This window comes from Halichoerus grypus, chromosome 4 (genome assembly GCF_964656455.1).
Source record: "Halichoerus grypus chromosome 4, mHalGry1.hap1.1, whole genome shotgun sequence".
Taxonomy (NCBI): domain Eukaryota; kingdom Metazoa; phylum Chordata; class Mammalia; order Carnivora; family Phocidae; genus Halichoerus; species Halichoerus grypus.
Window position 1 is genome coordinate 193,942,626 of NC_135715.1, and position 26,783 is coordinate 193,969,408.

General features: G+C 42.9%; 1 protein-coding gene across 1 annotated transcript in view; it reads right to left on the bottom strand.

Annotated features, from left to right (window-relative positions):
- The window catches only part of LOC118529503 (contactin-associated protein-like 4), a 144,486-nt gene extending 118,585 nt beyond the window's left edge, over positions 1 to 25,901 (bottom strand). Inside the window, exon 1 of the mRNA XM_078070040.1 lies at positions 25,702 to 25,901. Within this exon, the coding sequence (XP_077926166.1) occupies positions 25,702 to 25,786 (85 nt within the window). The 5' untranslated portion in view covers positions 25,787 to 25,901. The remainder of the gene's footprint in view (positions 1 to 25,701) is intronic.
- Positions 25,902 to 26,783: the final 882 nt, after the last annotated feature.

Consider the following 26,783-nt stretch of genomic DNA (forward strand, 5'->3'; position numbering starts at 1 on the left):
GATTTGTGCATCGAAAGAACCCCACCACGCAGTTTGTGGGAATAAAATGTGGCAGATTTGCCTGACTCTGAAAGAGCCATAAACAAGTGAAACAGGTAAAAAACCCTGAGACACTAACGGAACATTAGACCCTACTACACCCAGACCCCAATCCAAAGGGAACAGGATCAGGGGGACGTGACCCGGAGCGGCCACTCTGGAACCCGCCCGGCTGTGCCCCTGGAGCCAATTTCCCGCCCGTCTAAGAGCAGAAGGCACCTCGGGCCCACACAAGGCCACGAGAGAGTCCACGATGATGTTACTCAGAGTGCGCCAAAATGGAAACAGCCCCGCATGCCCAGCCGCCTTAGAGCAGATCAACAGAGGAAACCACACGGAAATTTAAAAAATTCCTCCATACAAATGGCGTAGATGAATCTGGGGCATAATGCTGAGCAAAATCAGCCAGCACCACTGGTGGGCTCCGTGGCTGGCCGTGGCGAGGGGCGCACGTTGTCTGGGGAACGGCTGGAAGCAAAGAGGGACCGTGTGTGGCTCCCACGGACTCTCGTGAAGGAGACAGTTACTCCAAAGGGCTCTGGGCTCCTATTATTAATAACCAGATGTCAGCGGGCAGATGTGTGAAGACATCTTAAATGGGCATTTTAGAGAAAAAAGATGAAGTGATTGAAAATGTGCACCAGAATGGAGAGCCACGCGGCGCCACGTACGTTTGCTTAATGAACAAAGAACAGGTTGCTCTTCTTACAGCAAATCAGTGGGAAGGTTTGCTTACATCTGGCTCATACCAGCCGTGATAGACGGTTGACCTGAGCCCAGTTACATCTGGGAAACGCGGCCTCAGCCCCAGGAGGGCCGCTGCGGACCAAGCAAGGCAGGGGTCTCGGACCCGCAGGTGTGCTCTTGACCCGCGCCGGTCTCGGTAGCCCTGACCCGCCAGCTACCGTGAGCGTGGAGGGGGTGCCTTAGTCACAGAGACAAAATACATAAAGTCCTGCAAATGTATCTGGGTACTTCTGTGAATACTATTCAAGTATGTATTCAAACTGGAAGTAACACAATAGAACTACAGGTATCGAGCACTAATGTCACTTGTCAATTAGCACGGCCTCCTGATGACTGGTACAAGGTTTTGTGCTGTAAGAAAACCGGTGACACAAATATACAGACACCTTTCAAGGGAAAAACCCCCTGCTTCCTCTGTTCTCTGGCAGCGACTCTGTGGGCTCATTTATGAAAAGGGGAAGCTGATTTATTTATAGCTTTGCTGAGAAAGCAGAGACGACCTGACCTTGCGGGTTGTTCTTCACAGCCACACACGTCCAGGGCACGTTCTGGAGCTTGCTGCTTCTTTTGGCCTGTCACCTGGAGGAAGCAGGTGCCCCACAGCTGCACAGAACAGAGTGGGAAGGGGGTGTGGGGGGCGTGCTGGCCCCCCTCCTCACGTGCTCCTCTCTGCGTGCTAAGGAGGGGGCATCCGTGACCTCCAGGGACAGGGTCACAGGCCCCAGGACGTCCGAGGGCCACGCGCGCGTCGGCACTCAGAGAGAATGTGTGCAGGCACATCCCTGTCTGCAGGTCACACCCAGGACCATCCTCCCGAGCCTGGATGCGGGAGCCCTGGCTTAATTCCCACCCTGTTCAGTGCTGGGAGCGTGTGTGCGCAGCTGCAAATCCCCTACTGCGCACACATCTAGGCCACTCTGTCTCCCTGGCTTCCCTCTGGCATGACCCACAGCTCCGGGAAAGCAGCTCTTTTCCCAGGTGGGATTTACTCTCCTGCGGCCTAGCAGGTGCAGCAGGGAGGGGCTGCCAGTGACAGGAGGGCCCCCCACACGTACTGTGTTCGGAGAGTCTCTCTCTTCTGCTTACGGGAAGGAAGGCAGGACACGTGCACAGCTCCAGAAAGAATTCCAGAAGCGACGTTTTATGGAAGATATTCACAAATCGAGTGAAGTCATAATTTTCCAAATTTGCACAACTTCATGCAGTAAAAACATTAGAAATAGAAACAGCTAGACCAGCGGTTTCTGAACAGAAAGGGGGTTTGAATCCTTCTCAAAGTGGGACCGGGTCTGGAGTGGCCCTGAGGACCCAGCGTTCCGTGCAGACCAGGCCGGGCAGCCACCACCGGTCAGCACGTGTGACTGCCTGAGGGGGTGGTTGTGGCCACGCCACACAACAGGTGTGAGGATGACAGCCAGGGCTGGCTGGACCCGGACCGCGAGACAAAGCAGGAGCCGCCGCAGCAGCTGAGGCTGGGAGGGAGGGAGACCCTCAGGTGGGGCAGGGCCGCCTCAGCCGTGTCAGAGAAGATGTGTCAAACACCCAGCTATCTGCATGCCCCCCGTCACACCTGCTCACACCACAAACACACGCACACGCTACCTGCCTGCTCACTGTCACACCTGCTCACACCACAAACACACGCACACGCTACCTGCCTGCTCACCGTCACACCTGCTCACACCACAAACACATGCACATGCTACATACGTGCTCAGTCACACCTGCACTACATCCATGTTCACACCACAAATAAACACCTCCGTGCTAGCTGTGCATGCACACCACTCATACATGCATCCATGCTCACACATGTCCTCACACATTGACTCCACACGTACACACACACACGTAAAAAAATATTTCTGTTAACCTGCAATGGATTCACTGTTGTTATTTTTAAATGACTTAAAAAATTAATATTTTAAGGGACGCCTGGGTGGCTCAGTTGGTTGGGCGACTGCCTTCGGCTCAGGTCATGATCCTGGAGTCCCTGAATTGAGTCCCGCATCGGGCTCCCTGCTCAGCGGGGAGTCTGCTTCTCCCTCTGACCCTCCTCCCTCTCATGCTCTCTGTCTCTCATTCTCTCTCTCTCAAATAAATAAATAAAATCTTTAAAAAAAAAAAAAAAAAAAAAGAGAAAAAAAAATTAATATTTTAAGACATTCCTAGTTTTAATGGCTACTTTGGTGAATACTGATAGATATAACCCCAAAGGCAAACACTTGCAGGGTCCCTCAGTAATCTGGAAGAGTGAAGGAATACTGTGACCAAACACTTTCAGAATGCTGTGTAATGCTGTTCGGTTCTGTTTTTTTTTTTTTTTTTTTTTTAAAGATTTTATTTATTTCCTTGACAGAGAGAGACACAGCGAGAGAGGGAACACAAGCAGGGGGAGTAGGAGAGGGAGAAGCAGGCTTCCCGCCGAGCAGGGAGCCCGATGTGAGGCTCGATCCCAGGACCCTGAGATCACGACCCGAGCCGAAGGCAGACGCTTAACGACTGAGCCACCCAGGCGCCCATGTTCGGTTCTGTTTTTAGTGTCTTTTCACTACAAGTTCTGTGAGCTTACGTACTCAAACATGCAAATATTAGGCAAACACTGAAGTAGCCTCTGCAACATAATCATTTCACTTAATTATTAAATTTATTCAAAACTACGCACCATTCCCATTACAAATTCAGAAAATGAGATCATTTAAAAGGGGTGTGTGTTTGGAGAGCCCAGGGATATTAGATCACTTTGAATAAATGGTGTCACTTCTTGTTCAATGAACCCATGGACACTAAACAAGCCCCTACTTAACGTGTTTCATATTGTTTTCATGAGCGAATAGATACAGGTGAGAATTTACCTGAAGAGGCCACTTGCGGCAGTTTTCTTTTGGACCTTCCCAGGTGGCAATGAGAAGTTGAAATACTGCTTTTACTCAGAAACCAACGGGATTCACGGTGTGTAGATTCCTACAATACTTTCCTGTATAAATCTGAACTTATATCCATAGATTTTAGGAAATATTTGGGCTACCAAAATTAAATTCATTTACAGGAACATTCAGATCTTTCTCAGAAGATACAGCTATTGTATGCTTATGGAACTTACACTAAAAAAAATAAGAAAAACAAATTCATGATGCCTGATAAAATTTAATGTTTTACTCCATTTGAAGGACTATGCAAAATAGCTGACAATTTGAAACCTTCACAAAATTTTAATGATAAGAATTATTGCTAACACCATGTAATGCTACTAATAACCTCCAGAAATCACTTTTGTTGGGCAGAAGACGTGCTCATCATGCTCTAAAATAGTGGAGGACGATGAAGTCGGCTGCAGGGCTGTGAGCCATGAGATGCAGTGTTGGGAGTGGGCAGAGAGAAAGTGCATATCCTCACCATCTGACGTAGGTAGCTTCACACACGCGCACGTTTTCTCTTAGCTATAATCATTTTTGAACCAAGAAATAATGTATTCAACTGATAAGATGGGCTCTTTTGTTGCTGAACATGAAGGCATCTTTGCTAAGACATTGCCAGGTACCTGGCTGATCAAGCTGTTTTTTTTTTTTTTTTCTTTTTTTTTTCTGGCACTGCAACAATAATCTTACCAATCTTATCAGTGGTCCCTCCAGCTGTGTAGACATTCCTGGAACCAGCCTGTGTGTGTCCTGTAGCTCAGATCCCACCAGCAAATACACATTTCAAACGAAAGCATACTCTGGGGAGAAAAGCCCCAAGTGCTGATATTCAGTGATCTCATCCAGAAACTCACGAAATATAAAAAAAAATTGCCATTGTTTTAACATCAATACTTTAAATAACAATGGATAAAAGCTATTCAATTTGTAATATAACCAGTAAAAACATAATACAGTGAATATGGATTTTCTTTCCAAAGAGAAATAATCCATCTCTGATTTCAACTGCAACATTAAAAACACCCCAAGTTATACATTCCACTAGGAGCACAGTTCCGAGACAATGTGCAAACCTCAATTTAAAAATACTTCATTGTTAAAAAATGCTAGCCATCATCTGACCTCTTTGTGAGCGGTGATCTTTTTGCTGGTGGCATTCTTGCCCCGATGTTGGTGGCTACTGAAGACTGGGGGGCTGTGGCAGGTTCCTAAAACAAGACGACAACCAAGTTTTCCGCATCGACTGACTCTTTCACGGACAATTTTTCTGCAGCAGGACATGCTGTTTGATGGCATTTCACCCACAGGAGAATCTCTTTCAAAACTGGAGCCCATCCTCTCGGACGTATGCTGCTTTATCAACTACATTTATGTGATGTTCTAAATCCTTGTCACTTCAACAATCTTCACAGCATCTTCACGAGGAATAGTTTCCATTGCAAGAAACCACTTTCTTTGCTTGCCCACGTGAAGCAACTCCTCGTCTGTTCAAGTTTGGAGTATACTCCGACTGCACAATCACCAGATTGCAGTTCAGTCCCGTCTTCAGGCTCCACTTCCGGTTCCAGTTCCGCTGTTTCCACCACACCTGCAGGTGCTTCTCCACCTTCCTGAAGGCTTAACCTTCCACTTGTAAAAAAATATATATACACAAAGTGCAATAAAGCAACGTGCAATTAAATAAGGTATGCCTGTATGTGCTGGTCATTTGCTCAACATCTGACATCCTTGGCCCCATTTTTTAAGCCACACTCTCTCTGCCTCTTAGGGTCTGGTGCCATCTGGTATTTTTTAGCTGAGGTGGCAGACAATGCTGAGCTTTGCCCCAGCCCATGGCCCGTGACCCTGGAAAACAGAAGCCTCTACCCATTGTGTTCTGAGAACTACTGGCTACAAAGAGCAGTAAGATGAGACCCATGCTGCCCCCTTTTTAATCTAGGACACAGACCCTCCAAAGTCCTTCTTGGTGATTGATAGCTGAATGCTTGTCCCCACCGATCAATCACAACAACCCATGTGCTAACCACACTTTGGTTCTGCTTCTCTCCTGCACCCAGATCCCTGCGCCAGCTTGAGCCACAGGGACCCCTCCCGAGGGCAGGCATCCTCAGGAACATTCTCCAGTGATGCCCCTTTGGGCCAGGCCTGCTCTTCCGTGTCCCCAACCTGGGCCTGTAAGCCCTGCTCACTTCTCCCCTCTGCTGAAATTCCTTTGTGCCTCACCCTGGAGGAAACCCACACGTAATAATCCTGTCTTAGTCAAGATTTATTTTTTTGCTGGACATTACAAGAAGTTACTTTTAATTTTAAATATAGATCTAAACATAAGATTTCATTTCGCTATGTATTTTTCCTGCAAAGTTGCCTCTTATTTCTCAATTTTCCTTAGTTTTCCTTTTTCTTGTCTTTCCCAAGAGTGCCTGCAAAAGTCTTCTGTTGTTGTTGTTCAGAGAGCACCTAAGGATGGTTATAATTCTACGTTCTTGAATCTCAGCTTGCTTGTGTTGTGATCTCATATTTGTTGATAGTTTTGTTGTATAAATAATTCCCATTCCAAAGTCATTATTCCTCAAAATTTTAAAGCACACAATGATCTTTTTGGCCCATCTTCTGATAAGATGTCTGACTTTTCCTCTCCAGGTTATTTTTGCAGGTTATAATTGTTGCTTGCTTTTGCAGAAAATTTTGGAGCTTTCTCTTTAACTTAGAACTTAGATGGTCATTTTTTAAATTTTATTTTGTTTTCATTTATTTGTTTATTGTTTTTCATTTCTCAGCATGAGTTAAGAATCATCAACCTAAACCCTCATGTTCCTCAGTTTCTGGTAAACTTTCCCACGTGTTTCTCAGATCTGGGGACTGTCCTGAGACATGTATTACAGCACATGGCAGGGGTCCTGGGGTGGTGGCTGGCAGATGTGGAGTGTAGGTTCCCCCACAGACTAGCAGGGCCTGACTCAAACCCCCCATGGAGCCATGCAGGCGGAGGGTCTCCCATACTACCTACCGTGGAACAAGCCCAAGCTTTGCACCCACTCCCCACGTGCACACAGCTGGTTAGAACAGCTGCAGGGACCCTGACAAATACAGTCTCCAGTGTTCACTTTTGTGTTTGGATGCACAGTCACCCCTTACTACCAGCTTCTGTGGGTTTCTCTGACTTTCCCATCGACTCTACTGTACATTTAAACTAATTATCAAATCTATTGTCCAAGCTTTCCAACACTCCACAGAAACCCAACACACTGCTCCGTCTGCATACCAACAATGCTTGCATTTTGGCTCCTTGGACAAGTGTTTGGTGTCGAGTGTGCAAGGAAGTCTGTGTGTGCAGGGTGACTGCATGCCCTGGTAACCTCTGCCCCTCCTGTCTCCTACTCCCAAATAAACTACACAGACCACAGATTTTCCTGGTTCCTTAGTAACCCCTCCCACTTCCCCTCATCATGCTCACAATACTAAAACACATCACAACCACCATCATTACCATTATCATCATAACAATCAACACCATCATCATCATCATCACCATCCTCACAATCATCATCACCATCACCACCATCATCTCATTATCAACATCATCACCATCCTCACAATCATCATCACTGTCAATATTATCATCACCATCATCATCATCACTATCATCACCATCACCACCGTCATCACCATCATCATCATCACCATGATTACCATCATCACATTCATCATCTCCACCACCATCATCATCATCATCACCATCATAATCACCACCATCATCACCATTTTCATCACCAGAAAATTATCATCACCATCATCATCATCATCACCATCATCACCATCACCACCCTCATCACCATTTTCATCATAACTATCACCATGACAACCATCATTACCATTATCATCACCAGCAAATTATCATCACCATCATCATCATCATCATCACTATCATCACCATCACCACCATCATCTCATTATCAACATCATCACCATCATCATCACTATTATCGTCACCATCATTACCATCATAATCACCATCATCATCATCATCTACTGGTTACTTCCTTTCTTGAAAATAAATCAATTTAAGTGGATTAGTATTTTTGAATACTTCAGGTAGCATCTGCCTAAGGTCTCACGGGTGATACATAGTATTTGGACCAAACCACTATAGTATTAGCTCAAAGAATAATTAAACTGCCTCTTCAGCAATTCTGGAAGTATCTGTTTTGGGGTGAAACATAGGATTACATGGAGAAGACAACATGAAGATCTCCACTCACATGAGCAGCTTTCAAGTGATCTGTTCAAGGTCCAGCCACTGTGATGATAACCAAGCCTAAGGTTCACACGGATTCTAGATATTATTTGTCAGTCTCTTTGACAGTTCTCAAAAAAAGAAAATGCACACTATAAAACCTTTCTCAATGGATAAAATCAGAGGACAAGTCAAGTAAGGAAACTGACAAGGATTTCCCAAAACTACTTAATAGATGTAATTTTTGAAGGCAGACATATCTAAATGATTATCATGTTTTGATCTAGTAAAACTTCCCTTTAAAACCACATTTGTAAATCCTATAATTTCCAGAAATAAAACCTCTGGGAGTTGGAAGCCATAACATCTTATTCTAATGGTGATCAAGTAATTGTATATGTTCACACACTCATACATGCATATGTGTGGATACTTTTTTCCTTTATTTTGTGATTTAAAATTGTGAAGATAGTTTTCAACGTGTTCTATTAAATAAGTGTGGAATTTAAGCATTCCACAATCACTATTGTAAAACTACTGAAAATGACAAGTGTCTCCTGCTTCCACCACCCTCAGGTCATTCTGCCAAAAGTGCTCACCAATGGGAACATGGAGGGGGGCCACCTCCTGCCATGTCCCTTCCTGGTTTCACTGCTTACAGTTTGGTTGTCTCACAGGCAATGAAAGGAAACTATTATTAAAAACTACAACCAACTGAACATGCTGTGGCTGTGGATTTACTGCAGGCTTCCAAGGGCTATAGAAATATGTTGTAAAACCTGCATACAAATCTCTTACTATTCCTAAATACTGGAATTTCATTTACCAGATAAATAGAAACTGAACACAGACATTTAAGCAAGAAATGACATGCTGTATATATGAAGCTAGGAAAAAATGTATCCTTACTTGTGCAATATCATATCATATTAGAACTGGTCCTACCCCCTATGTATGTGCACATGCATGTGCCTGTGTGCATGTGTGTGACTATATCCACACACACTATACATACATATTGCAGTTATTTTAAATGTTATTCAACCAAAATGACCTAGAGGCTATCAAACTTCATTTTTCTCCCCAAAGAATATCTTCCTCTGGGAAGCATTCAGTCAAATGACAACATCCTCAGGCGGCTCTGAAGTCCTGAGTACAGACATCACAGCCATTAAGCAACCCATCAAAGAAGTGGGAGAACAGGCCAAAAGTCAGCCATGTGTTTGTTCTTCTGAAATGCACCCAGACTCGAAGAAAAATTACTTATCTCTTATTTCCTGAGTTGAGGAAACATCTTTGCAATCATTTCACATTCAACATGCATTTTTGATCTGAGGGAAAATGAGTCAATTCAAACTCATTTGATGACTTGACTTTGTACAATATGAACAAATAGTCTCTATCCCTCTGAATTTGTTCTGCTTCAACTGAGCAATGAAATCTAAATTTAGCATTTCCTAATAAATACAATTCAAAGACTATGCATACTACTATTCATGTCTTTTTATTAGTTAGAAAATCAGTATCTTAAAGAGTAATTCTAAAACTTTATAACAGAAATACTTGCTTAACCAGTGGTCTCTATATTTTCCCGAGCTCTAGTTAATTCTTTAAATATCTAATCTATGAGCATGCACTTTATGATATATTCACTTATAATATTTTCAAAAAGAAACAAAAATAGAGTCTGATCCACCAAGCATAGAAAGCTAATAAGAAAAAACGTCAATTATAATATGAAGATATTTATAACAAAGTCATTAATTGGATAAATTAAACCATTGAAAATATTAATCTACCAGTTCCAATATGAACAAGGTGTGGAGATTGTCTCTGGAAGCTGGAGAATTTATAATTACTTTTTGAGCATTTTCAGAAACTGGGGGCTCGGTGCCCATTCTTCTACTGGGGGAGGATGCATGGGACATCATGGGATCTTGAAATTGCTCTGTAAGGTGCATGTTCACAGGTGTCTACACTTCCAAAAGAGCAGCAGAAAATAAATTCCAGGGTAATAGTGGCTGTCTGAACCCAATCTCTTTGCACAAACACATACACACACAAATGATAAGATGACTAAGAATTACAGGCATAACCACATTTGGCTCCTGCCTGTAACACCACCAAGAGATAGAGTGCACCAGGTGTTTCAAGTTAAGCTATTAGAGAAGTGAACTGGAAGAGATTCCAGTGGTATTCTTACTGTGTGTGGGTGCAGAGTAAGGAGTGGGGACCTAAGATTCTCCAGAGAAAGTGGAGAAGAAAATGGAGAACAGAGTCAACAACACAGAGAAAACCACCACCTGCAAGAGAAGTGCAGTGCAAAGTATTAAAATCTTGCACACAAGGGGGAGACTTGGACATTTAGAGCACCAGGGAACCAGCTTGGGGTGAGGAGGGCTGAGGACTGGGGATGACAATTCAGGTGAGAAGGAGATGAATGGAAGAGGAAGCTGCTTCTTGGAGCCAGAATTGTGAGAAAACAGGAGGAAGAAAGAGGAGAAATCATGTACAGTATTTTGAAGAAGATGGGACAAGGCACACCATGGCAACCCTTTCTCCTCTCATCACCACCAACAATGTCATCCATTACAAATTTAAACTTAATCTTACTGCCTGAGGAGGGCATTTATGGACTAAGATCCTGTCCACAAGGTGCTGAGGCATAAGATCAATCAGAACAAATCCATGTCAACAACTGAGAAGAAAATGTAAAATGAGGATGAAAACATTTCAGCTAATGAACACCTCCACCCACCAGAATAAAAACCCACCACAGAACCCAGGAAAGTTATGATGCAATATCCCAAACTAAAGATCCTAAATCCTCAAACAGAAATCTGTACATAGAAAAAAAGTCTAATTCAGAAATTTTAAAAGAATAAAAATGGACAATATAAAAGAAATCCAATGAGTACTGACTGCATTCAGAAAAAAAAAATATATAGAAAGAAATATACAAGACTGTTTTGTCAATGAAGACACATTTACAAGATGCTTAAAAAAGAATATTATTCAAATAAAATTTTAATAAAGGACATTGAAGAACTAGAGAAATACAATCAAGTGAATGAAAATAAGATTTTAAAAAGTGAAATTATTGAGAGAAGAAGTTGCCTAAATGGAAGGTAGAAAAAGAAAATCCTCTATCTATCTATCATCTATCTATCTCTCATCTATCTATCTATCTATCTATCTATCTATCTATCTATCTATCTAAATTCCTGAAAAAGAAAAATGTAAAAGCAATGGGAAAGAAACAATATTTTAACATGTTAATCCATTTTAAATTTCTGGAAATAAGAAAATAAACCCCTAAATCTTCATTTTGAAAGGAACTTCCATGTAAGGACCCAGATTAGATTCAAGGCATGTTCTCCTTAAATCATTAGAATTAAATGCAACATAAAAAGGCAGGGCCTTTAGATAAAATTGACCACATTACTTATAAAGGTAAGAAAATTAGATTGATGTCAATTTCTCATGAGCTGTGGAACAGCACGTTCAAGAAGCACATGGAAAGGAAATTCAAGCTGAGGATTTTATACCCAGCCCAGTTATCCTCCAAGTGCAAGGTTGTAGAAAATCTGTTCAGTGCTCATGCCCCTGTGATACAGGGCACAAAGCCATTCCTCTGGAATCTACTGTGAAAGCAGCTCTCTGGGCAAGATCTTGGAGACCCTCAAGGGTCCATAATGCCAAACCATTTATATAAACATATTAAGATACCATTTGTCTATCTACTCTAATTTTCTCAAAGTGTACCACAGAGTTTTCCAGAGGATTCATGAAACATCCAAAAATATTTAAAAGAGCTATCAAAATACTCCTCCTCTTCCCACTGACATATTTGCTGGAGGCTAGCTTTTCTTCATAAACATCCACTGGAACAACAACAACAAAATCACAAGCTAAATGAAAGAGATGAGAGAATCTAGCTGTCTTCCATTAAGCCCTATATTAACATTTGCAAAAGTATAAAACTAAGCTACTTTACTATTTTTATGCTTTGGAAATGTGTTTATTGTTTATAAAATATTTACTGCTAACATGTAATTTGTTTCTTATTGTTATTTTTAAATGTATTAATTATTAATAGTACTAACCTACCATAAATAAAAGCTTATTGGGATCCTCATAATATGAGTGTAAAGGCATCCTGAGCCAAAAATATGAAAGCAACTCTACTAGAGAATGGGTTTATCCAGTCTACAAATGACTGGAAACACTTTAGGACAAAGACTAAGTAGAAAACATTTAATGTATTTAGTTCTAGATCAGAAATTGAAGCCAACATGGAAATATGGATGGAAGGATAGCATATAAATATTGTATGTTCTGAGAAAATAGGAAGAATATAAGAAAAATATGGGACTAGAAGAGAGAGGAAAGTAGGAGAAGATCATTGATTATTGTATTGATAATAGATACTACTGAAAACTTATCTACCAGATTGTGAAAATTTGTAAGAGTATCATAAAAGATGTCACTACAAAGGAAACTAGTAGAACAAAAACAGACCTTCCTAAGTAGCTATAGAAAATAATAATAATAAAAAGAGCAAACAAAGACAATCTCAGGGAGTAAAAACATATTAAATATACATAAAAACATAGTAATTATAGGACACAGCAATGGCACAAAACATATCAGCCATACCAATATGTATGGGCTTAACATGATTATTAAAAAGAAAAAAGAGGGGGGCGGAGCAAGATGGTGGGGGAGTAGGAGACCTGGATTTCGTCTGGTCTCAGGAATTCAGCTGGATAGGGATCAAACCATTCTGAACACCCACAAACTCAACAGGAGATCGAAGAAAAGAATAGCAACAACTCTCTGAACAGAAAAGCGACCACTTTCTGGAAGGTAGGATGTGCGGAGAAGTGAATCCGAGGCGTTATTCGGGAGGATAGACGGCGGGGGAGGGGGCCTCCATCGGCCGCTTCTGGTAAGTGATAGAGCCACGGAGCACAAAATCGGGACTTTTAGAAGTCTAAGCGGGGGGTGGAACCCTCGCGGGACAGTGTGGTCTCAGGACCCTTGGGGTCACAGAAAGACCGGGGGTGCCTGAGTGCGGCAGAGCTCCCAGGTATCGGAGCGGGGAAGCCGGCTGCAGAGACGGAGCCCAGGCGCGGGCTCTCAGCTCGGGGTTGTCATAGACCGTGATCCGCGGCACAGTCGGGCCACTGCTCCTCCAGCAGGGACCCAACAAGCGGCAGATCCGGGGAGACTCACCTTCTTCCCCCGGGAGGAGCGGTGCGGGAGCGCACCACGGGGATCTGCGGGGTTTGGAGACTCCACCCGGGGTCGGGTGCCAGAGATAGAAACGCTCAGTCACAGGCCAGGTGAGCACGGAGTGCGGCCGGAGACTGGGGAGACAGGAGTGACTGGCGGCTTTTCTCTGGGGGCGCACTGAGGAGCGGGGCCCCGAGTTCTCGGCTCCTCCGGGGCGGAGACTGGGAGGCCGCCATTTTCACTCTCCGCCTCCAAAGCTGTACGGAAAGCTTGCAGGGAACAAAAGCTCCGGAGAGCAAACCCCAGCAGATTACTCAGCCCGGACCGGCAAGGGCGGGGCAATTCCGCCTCCGGCAGAGACATTTGGGAACCACGGCAACAGGCCCCTCCCCCAGGAGATCAGCGAGAACAGCCAGCCAAGACCAGGTTTACCGATCAATGAGAACGGCAGAACTCCAGCGCTAGGGGAATACTGCACATAGAATCCGTGGCTTTTTTACCATGATTCTGTAGTCTTTCAAAGTTAATTTTTTTTTAACTGTCTTTTTTTTTTTTGAATTTTTCTTTTTCCCTTTTTCAATCAACATCTTATCAATCCCTTTTTTAAAAAACATTTTTATTTTCATTTTTAGAGTCATATTCTATCCCTTCATAGTAGTTACCTGTATTTTTGGCATATATATATAAGTTGTTCTCTCTTTAAAATTTTGAGATAGTTTCTTCTAACAGATCAAACTATACCCTAAATCTCTAGTGTATGGTTTTTTTCTATTCCCCTGCCTGATCACATTCTCTCCGGTTTTTTTTTTTAAATCCTCTTCTTTCTTTTTTCAAACAACTTCTTATCAATTCCTTTTATAAAATTTTTTATAATTTTCATCTTTACAGTCATATTCCATCCCTTCATCATATCAACCCTTATTTTTGTACATATGTAAGTTTTTCTTTCTTTAAAATTTTGGGAGGCACTTTCTTCTAACAGACCAAAATAGACCCAAAATCTAGTGTGTGGCACTGATCTATGTACCAGCCTGATCATATTTGATCATAATCTTTTTTTGTTTTGTTCTGTTCTGTTTTTGTTTGTTTTTATCTTTATCTTTTTCTTTTTCTTTTTTCTCTCTTTCCCTTTCTTTTCCCCCTGCTTCAGGTCTTTTCTGATTTGTTTAGAGTATATTTTCTGGGGACATTGTTACCCTGTTAGCATTTTGTTCTCTCATTCATCTATTCTTCTCTGGACAAAATGACAAGACGGAAAAAATCACCTCAACAAAAAGAACAAGAGGTAGTACCGACTGCCAGGGACCTACTCAATACGGACATTAGTACGATGTCGGATCTAGAGTTCAGAATCATCACTTTAAAGATACTAGCTGGGCTTGAAAAAGCATGGAAGTTATTAGAGAAACCCTTTCTGGAGAAGTAAAAGAACTAAAATCTAACCAAGTCGAAATCAAAAAGGCTATTAATGATGTGCAATCAAAAATGGGGGCGCTAAGTGCTAGGAAAAATGAGGCAGAAGAGAGAATCAGTGATATAGAAGACCAAATGATGGAAAATAAAGAAGCTGAGAAAAAGAGAGATAAACAACTACTGGATCACGAGTGCAGAATTCGAGAGATAAGCGACACCATAAAACGAAACAACATTAGAATAATTGGGATCCCAAAGAAGAAGAAAGAGAGAGAGGGGCAGAAGGTATACTGGAGCAAATTATAGCAGAGAACTTCCCTAATTTGGGGAAGGAAACAGGCATCAAAATCCAGGAAGCACAGAGAACCCCTCTCAAAATCAATAAAAATAGGTCAACACCCCGACATCTAATAGTAAAACTTACAAGTCTCAGAGACAAAGAGGAAATCCTGAAAGCAGCTCGGGAGAAGAGATATGTAACCTACAATGGTAGAAACATTAGATTGACAACAGACCTATCCACAGAGACCTGGCAGGCCAGAAAGGACTGGCATGATATATTCAGAGCACGAAATGAGAAAAATATGCAGCCAAGAATACTATATCCAGCTAGGCTGTCATTGAAAATAGAAGGAGAGATAAAAAGCTTCCAGGACAAACAAAAACTAAAGGAATTTGCAAACACGAAACCAGCCCTACAAGAAATATTGAAAGGGGTGCTCTAAGCAAAGAGAGAGCCTAAAAGCAACATAGACCAGAAAGGAACACAGACAATAGACAGTAACAGTCACCTTACAGGCAATACAATGGCACTAAATTCATATCTTTCAGTAGTTACCCTGAATGTAAATGGGCTAAATGCCCCAATCAAAAGACACAGGCTATCAGATTGGATTAAAAAACAAGCCCCGTCGATATGCTGTCTGCAAGAGACTCATTTTAGACCCAAAGACATCCCCAGATTAAAAGTGAGGGGGTGGAAAACCATTTACCATGCTAATGGACATCAAAAGAAAGCTGGGGTGGCAATCCTTCCATCAGACAAAGTAGATTTTAAACCAAAGACTGTAATAAGAGATGAGGAAGGACACTATATCCTACTTAAAGGGTCTATCCAACAAGAAGATCTAACAACTGTAAATATCTATGCCCCTAACATGGGAGCAGCCAATTATATAAGCCAATTAATAACAAAAGCAAAGAAACACATTGACAACAATACAATAATAGTGGGGGACTTTAACACCCCCCTCACTGAAATGGACAGATTGTCTAAGCAAAAGATCAACAAGGAAATAAAGCCTTTAAATGACACACTGGACCAAATGGACTTCACAGACATATTCAGAACATTCCATCCCAAAGCAATGGAATACACATTCTTCTCTAGTGCCCATGGAACATTCTCCAGAATCGATCACATCCTAGGTCATAAATCAGGTCTCAACCGGTACCAAAAGATTGGGATCATTCCCTGCCTATTTTCAGAACACAATGCTTTGAAACTAGAACTCAATCACAAGAGGAAGGTCGGAAAGAACTCAAATACATGGAGGCTAAAGAGCATCCTACTAAAGAATGAATGGGTCAACCAGGAAATTAAAGAAGAATTAAAAAAATTCATGGAAACCAATAAAAATGAAAACACAACTATTCAAAATCTTTGGGATGCAGCAAAGGCAGTCCTAAGAGGAAAGTATATAGCAATACAAGCCTTTCTCAAGAAACAAGAAAGGTCTCAAGTACACAACCTAACCCTACACCTAAAGGAGCTGGAGAAAGAAGAGCAAATAAAGCCTAAACCCAGCAGGAGAAGAGAAATAATAAAGATCAGAGCAGAAATCAATGAAATAGAAACCAAAAGAACAGTAGAACAGATCAACGAAACTAGGAGCTGGTTCTTTGAAAGAATTAACAAGATTGATAAACCCCTGGCCAGACTTATCAAAAAGAAAAGAGAAATGACCCAAATCAACAAAATCATGAATGAAAGAGGAGAGATCACAACCAACACCAAAGAAATACAAACAATTATAAGAACATATTATGAGCAACTCTATGCCAGCAAATTAGATAACCTGGAAGAAATGGATGCATTCCTAGAGATGTATCAACTACCAAAACTGAACCAGGAAGAAATAGAAAACCTGAACAGACCTATAACCACTAAGGAAATTGAAGCAGTCATCAAAAATCTCCCAACAAACAAAAGCCCAGGACCAGATGGCTTCCCAGGGGAATTCTACCAAACATTTAAAGAAGAATTAATACCTATTCTTCTGAAACTGTTCCAAAAAATAGAAATGGAAGGAAAACTTCCAAACTCATTTTATGAGGCCACCATTACCTTGATCCCAAAACCAGACAAAGACCCCATCAAAAAGGAGAATTATAGACCAATATCCCTGATGAACATGGATGGAAAAATTCTCACCAAAATACTAGCCAATAGGATCCAGCAGTACATTAAAAGGATTATTCACCACGACCAAGTGGGATTTATCCCTGGGCTGCAAGGTTGGTTCAACATCTGCAAATCAATCAATGTGATACAATACATTAACAAAAGAAAGAACAAGAATCATATGATCCTCTCAATAGATGCAGAAAAAGCATTTGACAAAGTACAGCATCCTTTCTTGATCAAAACTCTTCAGAGTATAGGCATAGAGGGTACATACCTCAATATCATAAGAGCCATCTATGAAAAACCTACAGCGAATATCATTCTCAATGGGGAAAAACTGAGAGCTTTCCCCCTAAGGTCAGGAACGCAGCAGGGATGTCCACTATCACCACTGCTATTCAACATAGTATTAGAAGTCCTAGGCACAGCAATCAGACAACAAAAAGAAATAAAAGGCATCCAAATCGGCAAAGAAGAAGTCAAACTCTCACTCTTTGCAGATGATATGATACTTTATGTGGAAAACCCAAAAGACTCCACCCCAAAACTGCTAGAACTCATACAGGAATTCAGTCAAGTGGCAGGATATAAAATCAATGCACAGAAGTCAGTGGCATTCCTATACACCAACAACAAGACAGAAGAAAGAGAAATTAAGGAGTTGATCCCATTTACAATTGCACCCAAAACCATAAGATACAAAGGAATAAATCTAACCAAAGAGGCAAAGGATCTGTACTCAGAAAACTATAAAATACTCATGAAAGAAATTGAGGAAGACACAAAGAAATGGAAAAACGTTCCATGCTCATGGATTGGAAGAACAAATATTGTGAAGATGTCAATGCTACCTAGAGTAATCTACACATTCAATGCAATCCCCATCAAAATACCATCCACTTTTTTCAAAGAAATGGAACAAATAATCCTAAAATTTGTATGGAAACAGAAAAGACCCCAAATAGCCAGAGGAATGTTGAAAAAGAAAAGCAAAGCTGGCGGCATCACAATTCCGGACTTCCAGCTCTATTACAAAGCTGTCATCATCAAGACAGTATGGTACTGGCACAAAAACAGACACATAGATCAATGGAACAGAATAGAGAGCCCAGAAATGGACCCTCAACTCTATGGTCAACTCATCTTCGACAAAGCAGGAAAGAATGTCCAATGGAAAAAAGACAGTCTCTTCAACAAATGGTGTTGGGAAAATTGGACAGCCACATGCAGAAGAATGAAACTGGACCATTTCCTTACACCACACACAAAAATAGACTCAAAATGGTTGAAAGACCTAAATGTGAGACAGGAGTCCATCAAAATCTTAAAGGAGAACACAGGCAGCAACCTCTTCAACCTCAGCCGCAGCAACTTCTTCCTAGAAATATCACCAAAGGCAAGGGAAGCAAGGGCAAAAATGAACTATTGGGACTTCATCAAGATAAAAAGCTTTTGCAAAGCAAAGGAAACAGTCAACAAAACCAAAAGACAACCGACAGAATGGGAGAAGATATTTGCAAATGACATTACAGATAAAGGGCTAGTATCCAAAATCTATAAAGAACTTATCAAACTCAACACCCAAAGAACAGATAATCCAATCAAGAAATGGGCAGAAGACATGAACAGACATGTTTCCAAAGAAGACATCCAAATGGTCAACAGACACATGAAAAAGTGCTCAACATCGCTCGGCATCAGGGAAATCCAAATCAAAACCTCAATGAGGTACCACCTCACACCAGTCAGAATGGCTAAAATTAACAAGTCAGGAAACGACAGATGTTGGCGGGGATGCGGAGAAAGAGGAACCCTCCTACACTGTTGGTGGGAATGCAAGCTGGTGCATCCACTCTGGAAAACAGTATGGAGGGTCCTCAAAAAGTTGAAAATACAGCTACCATATGATCCAGCAATTGCACTACTGGGTATTTACCCCAAAGATACAAATGTAGGGATGAAGGGGTACGTGCACCGCGATGTTTATAGCAGCAATGTCCACAATAGCCAAACTGTGGAAAGAGCCAAGATGTCCATCAACAGATGAATGGATAAAGAAGATGTGGTATATATATACAATGGAATATTATGCAGCCATCAAAAGGAATGAGATCTTGCCATTTGCAACGACGTGGATTGAACTGGAGGGTATTATGCTGAGCGAAATAAGTCAAACAGAGAAAGACATGTATCATATGACCTCACTGATATGAGGAATTCTTAATCTCAGGAAACAAACTGAGGATTGCTGGAGTGGGGGGTGGGGTGGGAGGGATGGGGTGACTGGGTGATAGACACTGGGGAGGGTATATGCTCTGGTAAGCACTGTGAATTGTGCAAGACTTGAATCTCAGATCTGTATCTCTGAAACAAGTAATGCAATATATGTTAAGAAAAAAAAAAAAAGAAGATAGCAGGAGGGGAAGAATGAAGGGAGCGGAGATCGGAGGGGGAGATGAACCATGAGAGACGATGGACTCTGAAAAACAAACTGAAGGTTCTGGAGGGGTGGGGGGTGGGAGGATGGGTTAGCCTGGTGATGGGTATTGGGGAGGGCACGTTCTGCATGGAGCACTGGGTGTTATGCACAAACAATGAATCATGGAACACTACATCTAAAACTAATGATGTAATGTATGGTGATTAACATAACAAAAAACTAAAAAAAAAAGAAAAAAGAATAAGATTTTGAAATTGGTTACTAAAGCAAATCTCAATCCAATCTGAGTACTATAAACAATCTAAAACAACATAATTCGGAAGGGCTAGGAGTGGATGGTGGGCAGACGTGTGCTGACAGGAACATGAAGAGTGACCAAGTGGCCCTGATAATGGACAGGATAGAAATTAAAGCTAAAGCATTCCACAAAACAAAGATCATTCTATAACAACAACACCATAATTCACAATGATGATGCAATAGCTATAAATGGCTAGGACCAAGTAATACAACCAACCACATAAAATAGAAATAATGGGTAGTGTAAGGGGAAACAGGAACATGAATAATAGATTTTAAAACATCACTCTAAGAACAAGATAAAAAATAAGTAAAATATGAAAGATTATATAGTATCATCTTCAAATAAATAAAAAACTATATTCAGATAAAAAAGATTATTCTCTTAACTACATAAACAACATCCACAAAAACTGGTCAGATAATTAGTCATAAAAAGCATCAGTAAATATCACAAAACAGGGACATTATAGATATCATTCTCTGATCATGATGCAACAAAGCAATCCTTCCAGTTGGAGAAAATAAAACCTTCCATTAAACAATTTTTATATAAATGAGGAAATACAAACATGATATGAAAATTTCTGAAAAAGCATAATAATGGAAACACTATATTTCAGATAGATTCTGTGCAGAACAGCAAAAATGGGTCAGAGGAAATTTCATAGCCTTAAACATCTGTCTATACATAAAATAATGAAAATGAATAAAATCCTCTACTCAAACATTTAGCCAAGGAACCATCATTCAAGCCAAACAAAACCTAAGGAGATAAATAACAGAGATAAAAGCTGTTAGACAACCGGAAAGCAGTGAATTGAATCAATAAATTAAGACCCTGGGTCCTTGAAAAAATACACATAATAAACCACCAAACAAATAATGGAGAATAGATGAAAAGTAGTACAAAATACAAAATTAGAAATGACATTAAAAAAGAAGGCATAAAAACATGTTTATTTGCATACCTCTATGCAAGCAAATTTGAAAAGTAAGTGGAATTATAATTTCCAAGTAAAATACAGTTTAACCAAATTAGAGATAGAATTCTTAACCAAACTGATTTTTGTGAAAGAAAGAGAAGGTTGGTTGTCAAAGAACAAATCCACAAATAGAAAAAAGGGGGAGAAGCACCAGGCCCAGATGGTTTCACAGGTGACTGCCAAACAGAGCAGGACAGTGCTGACACAGGTAAATTATTCCAGAGTGTAGAAAACAGGAGAGAATTCTCACTCTTTATGAAAGCAAGGATAGCATTAATAGGTGCATCACAAAAAAGAAAGACATTACAAACCAAAATCACCTATGAATATGAGTTAAAAATACTAAATACAGTATTATTGGCTAGAGGACAAACTCCATTAAGAAAATGGTGTCCCAGGACCCTGTGGGGCTTATTCCAGTAAGGTGAGGAAACTATTCACTATTAGAAAATCTATTGACATAAATGGCCATATTGACAGGCTAAAGAGAAAAATCACATGGCTGTCCTCCAGACACTAAAATGCCTTTCACAATATGTAATGGACTGTTTCAGTAATGACACCAGAAAACAGGGATGGAGGGACACTTTGCTGACAAGATTACATATGTGCCCAAGCCTGACTCAGCTTCCTTACTGGGGGCATTCAGGGGCCCTGAGGAACGAGAATGAGACAGGAAGTCAGCTCTCTACCAATCCACACTGTGTTGGAGGAGTTACCCAATGTAACCAGCAAGAGAAAACCACAGAGGCAGCATAAAAACAAAAATAGAGGGAGAAGTCAGCTGGGTCTATTTTCAGATGAAAATCACATCCTAGAAACAAGCAGGCATTGCAGGTGAACACGTGCAAAATGGTAAAATGCCAGGGAGGGAATTTGGCAATTGTCACTTTAGGAACTGACCCCGAATGCATACATCCAACAATTTAAAAACACAGTTGCTCCGAACTGTGGAAAGAGCCAAGATGTCCATCGACAGATGAATGGATAAAGAAGATGTGGTATATATATACAATGGAATATTATGCAGCCATCAAAAGGAATGAAATCTTGCCATTTGCAACGACGTGGATGGAACTGGAGGGTATTATGCTGAGTGAATAAGTCAATCAGAGAAAGACATGTATCATATGACCTCACTGATATGAGGAATTCTTAATCTCAGGAAACAAACTGAGGGTTGCTGGAGTGGGGGATGAGGTGGGAGGGATGGGGTGGCTGGGTGATAGACACTGGGGAGGGTATGTGCTATGGTGAGCGCTGTGAATTGTGCAAGACTGTTGAATCACAGACCTGTACCTCTGAAACAAATAATACATTATATGTTAAAAAGAAGAAGAAGAAGAAGAAGAAGAAGATAGCAGGAGGGGAAGAATGAAGGGGGGGAAATCGGAGGGGGAGACGAACCATGAGAGACGATGGACTCTGAGAAACAAACAGGGTTCTAGAGGGGAGGGGGATGGGAGGATGGGTTAGCCTGGTGGTGGGCATTAAAGAGGGCACGTTCAGCATGGAGCACTGGGTGTTATACGCAAACAATGAATCATGGAACACTACATCAAAACTAATGATGTAATGTATGGTGACTAACATAACATAATAATTTTAAAAAAGGCAAAAAAAATAAAAACACAGTTGCTCAATGTTATTCATTACATCATTACTTTAGTTGCAAAATACTGGAAACCATATTAATGTGTGTACCCAGAAGATTGATCTATCTGTATTTATCTATATTTATCTATTATCTATCTATCTATCTATCTATCTATCTATCTATCTATCTATATCTATCTATCTATCTATCTATCTATCTATCTATCTATCTATCTATCTATATCTATCATCTATCAGAGAGAGGGAAGTTATAGAATATATACATCTCTGAAGTGAAGTGTGGGGTGTTAAAAGGGATGAGGGAGATTTCAATGAACTGATACAGAGTCGTTTCTGGGATACATTGTTCACCCAAAAGAACAAAGGAACATGTGTAGCACTGTGTATAGGAAAGGAGAAAAAAAACCAAACATGAAGTTGTTAATGTTTGCAAAAAGAAACACAGAAAGTATAAACTAGAAACTAGTGCAAGTGGGTGAAAATTTCAATAAATGCCATAACCACCCCATCAGGTGAGCCCAGTGGCACTTGGCCACAGTGTCCTGGCCACTGCAAACATGTCTGAGATTCCTGATGCAGGTCTGTTTTCTGCAGTGGACAGCTGCATTTGGACACTAGTTTTTGGGCATTGTGGATGTAAAAGTGAGTGCACTGATGTTGTTGGGAGCTTGGTGTTCTGCAGAAGAAAGGAGATGCAGAATGGAGATAAAATAGGGGATCTTGGCAGGCAGAAAAGAAGCCCATGCAGGGATGGAATGAGCAGCACCAACACATTCTTTGGTCTCAGGTGCACTCAGTGCTTATGACGTCCCCACTCGGCCACTGGAGTCCAGAATGAGCGGTGCCGCCGGGGTCAGGAAGGCGCTCGCCTCACATTAGCTCTCTGTCTGCAAGTCCCTGGTGGGAGTGCACAGGGAACCCCAGCCGCAGTCCGGGCACATGTGGGGAACACCCTCCTCCACTCCGTCCCTGGGAGTAGAGGTGCTCGGCGGGGAGACCCCACCTCAGACAAGTGGGAAAAAAGAGAGTACTCATCCCCGAAATAGCACTAGACAGGTAGTCTCTGTTTTCACCCACGTGGGACCCTCTGACTGGAAGTTCACCCCTGCAGGGAGACCCGCAGGCTCAAGCTCGAGGCCCAAGGTCCGGACAGCATCACGCCTGACCGCATGCTGGCAGGGGAGCAGAACCAGTGCACCCCTGCCCCCACCACACGGATGGTGTGCAGCGCATGAAGGGGCGTTCCTGGGTCCTGTGGGGAGACTTCAGTTCTCCTGCTCATGGTTGTTCTCCAGGATTGCTTAATTTATGTTGAGTCAAAGTCTTGTCTGCAAGAATTATATGAATAGTTCAAGCTATTTCTCAAAAGGAGAAAAAAAATGTGCCCCCTGAAAGCTTTTGCACAAATCTTACTCATGTGGTGAAGTTCATCTTTGCCAGCAAACAGAATTCTCATCTCTAGTGACTTCAGACTTATTTATGCTAATTGAAACATAATGCAGCCACTTTATCAATACTTCTTCCACTGAAAACAATACTCTCAGAATCCGATTAGCAAGAAAGTACCACATGCAAGTTCCTAGTTTCTAAAAAAGATAAACTTTGGTCATATAAAGTCAATGGATTTCATTTTAATTCATGAAGAATGAAAACCATAGTTTTGGAGATAAAGACTCTAACTTTTGCATCTGAAATGTTCCTAATAATTTAATTTCATAGGTGTTTTGAAATTTGATTCTTTAATAAAGAGACTGCACACTTTGTCAATACAAGACAGATAAACATGGGAACCGGTCCCTTAGTTGTAAGTACTGAAATGTAAGCAGGAGTCCAAGCTCACACAGCTCGCTTTGGAAAGAGCCACCGACCCTCCTGGCCCCTGACAACTGCCCCTAGATTTCAGGTAGGAGAACAAATGACAATAAAGACCTGCTTTTGTGCTGTGTTTAGGGCAACCCTCAGAGCCTCCTGCAGAGGGCTAAGAGCGCCTCGCTCCGGTGGCTATAATCAGGCTGCCGTCTTTGCTGAGTTACCTTCCTATCCTTTCTAAAAGTAATTCTTCCAGGTTCTGTTTTTGAGAAAAGTGCCCATGCCACTGTCCGGCTTGCACCTTTCTGCCGTGTGCGCTGATGTTCCGTGTCAGCAAATCATGCAGTTCCCAGAAAACACAGATCCAGTGGAGCCTCGGCAACGGTGCGGACCCTGCAGACAGGGTCCAAACAGCCCCAGCTGCGCGGACAGACCCAGCAGCCCGGGGGTCCGGGCCCCCAGGAGAGGAGAGGGCCCCCTGTGCTGCAGCAGCCCCGGCACGCAGGGACGGTCTGGGGTGCTGCCCCCGTCCTGTCCGGGGCCTCGGCTCACACCCTGTGTAAACTCCCCACGGTGCCACCACCCTCCTGGCCCCAACCCCAGAGCCTGGAGGAGGCTGGGGCCACAGGAGCAGGGAAGGAAGAAGCCCCCAGTCTGGGAGAGGGGCTCAGGCCCTCTGTCTTCACAGGGGCTCAGCACTTGTCAGGAGGGGACAAGTGTCCCTGACAGAGATTTTCAGCCAAGTACAACTCAAAAACTTTGGATGTAGCATGGGTAGGCAAATTGGGTTCTGGATTATTTTGGACAATGCCTTTGGGTTAGACCCACAGAACTAGTCCAGGAATAAGGACTTGGGTCTCTGAACTTACAGAACAGGATCCTGAACAACATAGAAGGAAATAGTGTCAGAACCCAATACTTAAATAGTAATCCTCATTTTGTGGGGAGCAGAGGAGGGTTATTTCTTCCTTTCTGTAAATGAAAGAAGTCTTTCTGTGAGAACAGAGGGCTTTCCAGGGCAGCTGCGTGAGGCTGTCTCAGAGGCGGGCGCCCCTAGGTTGGCCCCCAGCGCAGGAGGGCATCGGGCTGCCCCAGGGGCTCCCTGCCTCTAGGGGCGGCTGACCCCACAGACCTGTGTGAACTGCTACAACCAGGGAGCCCGCCTGTCACTTCCCCGTCAGACCTAATCTCTGAAGTGCCAAGTGCTCTGGGAGAAAGGAGCCCACGGAGACACCAGCTGCCGTGTGTCCCCAAGATGCCCCTTTCACACTGAACTTGAGCCTTCCTGATGTATTCAAAGACGGAGAAACAGCAGTGCTGCTTTTGGACAAAACCACGAAAACACACCCTGAACAACATGGACCAGACCGGAGGAAAAGAAACGAGAAGAAATGTGTCCTTCAGCAGGTTCTTGTCTGATTTCTTCAAGATGGTTCATTTCCAGACACATGTGCTGCCATCCCAGCTCTAAATATTAACAATCAAATAAAAACAACACCATTTAAAGTTTTGGGAGAGCCCCATGCAAGTTGTAAATCATCTGCCCTGCTTACCTGTGTCTCCTGCTGCGGCCGTACCCCAGCTCTGCACAGACAGAAGGACGAGCGCCCTGAGGACAGCTCCAGGGACCGACCCCATGTTCCTGGTCCTGCTCCTGGAGGCCCCCAAAGTCCGGAGCTCCAGCCTGCAGGCGGCTGGCTGCTCAGTGCAAGCAAGCTGGCGCTGGTCTCCCGGTTCCAGAGCTCCTCCTGCGCCTCCCGTCTCACCTCCCTCCTTCTCTCTCTCTCCCTGCTCTCCCTCCCTCCTTCCTACTCTCCCTCCCTCTCTCCCTCCTCTCTCCCTCCCTCTCTCCTTCCTACCCTCCTTCTTCTCCCTCCTCTCTCTCTCCCTCCCTCCCTCTCTCCCTCCCTCCTCCTTCTTCCTCTCTCTCCCCCTCTTCTCTCTCCCTCCCTCTCTCTCTCCCTCTCCCTTCCTCCTTTCTCTCTCCCTCCCTCTCTCTCCCTCCTCTCTCTCCCTCCTCCCTCTTTCCTCCTCTCTCTCTCTCTTTCCTCTCCTTCCCTCCTTCCTCCTCTCTCTCTCTCTCCTTCCTTTCCCTCCCTCCTTCCTCTTTCCTTCCTTCCTCCTCTCTCTCTCCTTCCTCTCCCTCCCTCCTTCCTCCTCTCTCTCTCTCCTTCCTCTCCCTCCCTCCTTCCTCTTTCCTTCCTTCCTCCTCTCTCTCTCCTTCCTCTCCCTCCCTCCTTCCTCCTCTCTCTCTCTCCTTCCTCTCCCTCCCTCCTTCCTCTTTCCTTCCTTCCTCCTATCTCTCCCTCCCTCCCCCTGTCTCTCCCTTCTTCCTCCTCTCTCTCTCTCCCTCCCTCCCTCAGCCCTGCCTCTCTCTGGCCTGCATCCACCTGTCCTGACCCCCCTTCTGAGACTGGACCCCCAGGGGCTGTGGCCTCCACCTGCAGGGACCCCTCATAATGACAGGTGGGAGTCAGGTGGCACAGACTGGCCCCTGCCGGCTTGCTTCTACACCGAGGCTCCCTCTGGCTGGCTCCCCTCACCAACAAACCCCAAACCTTCTCCTGCAGAGGAGGGAGGCTGCCCTCTCTCAAGTCCTGCCTTTGCTGCTGGTCCTGATGGGAGGAGCCACATC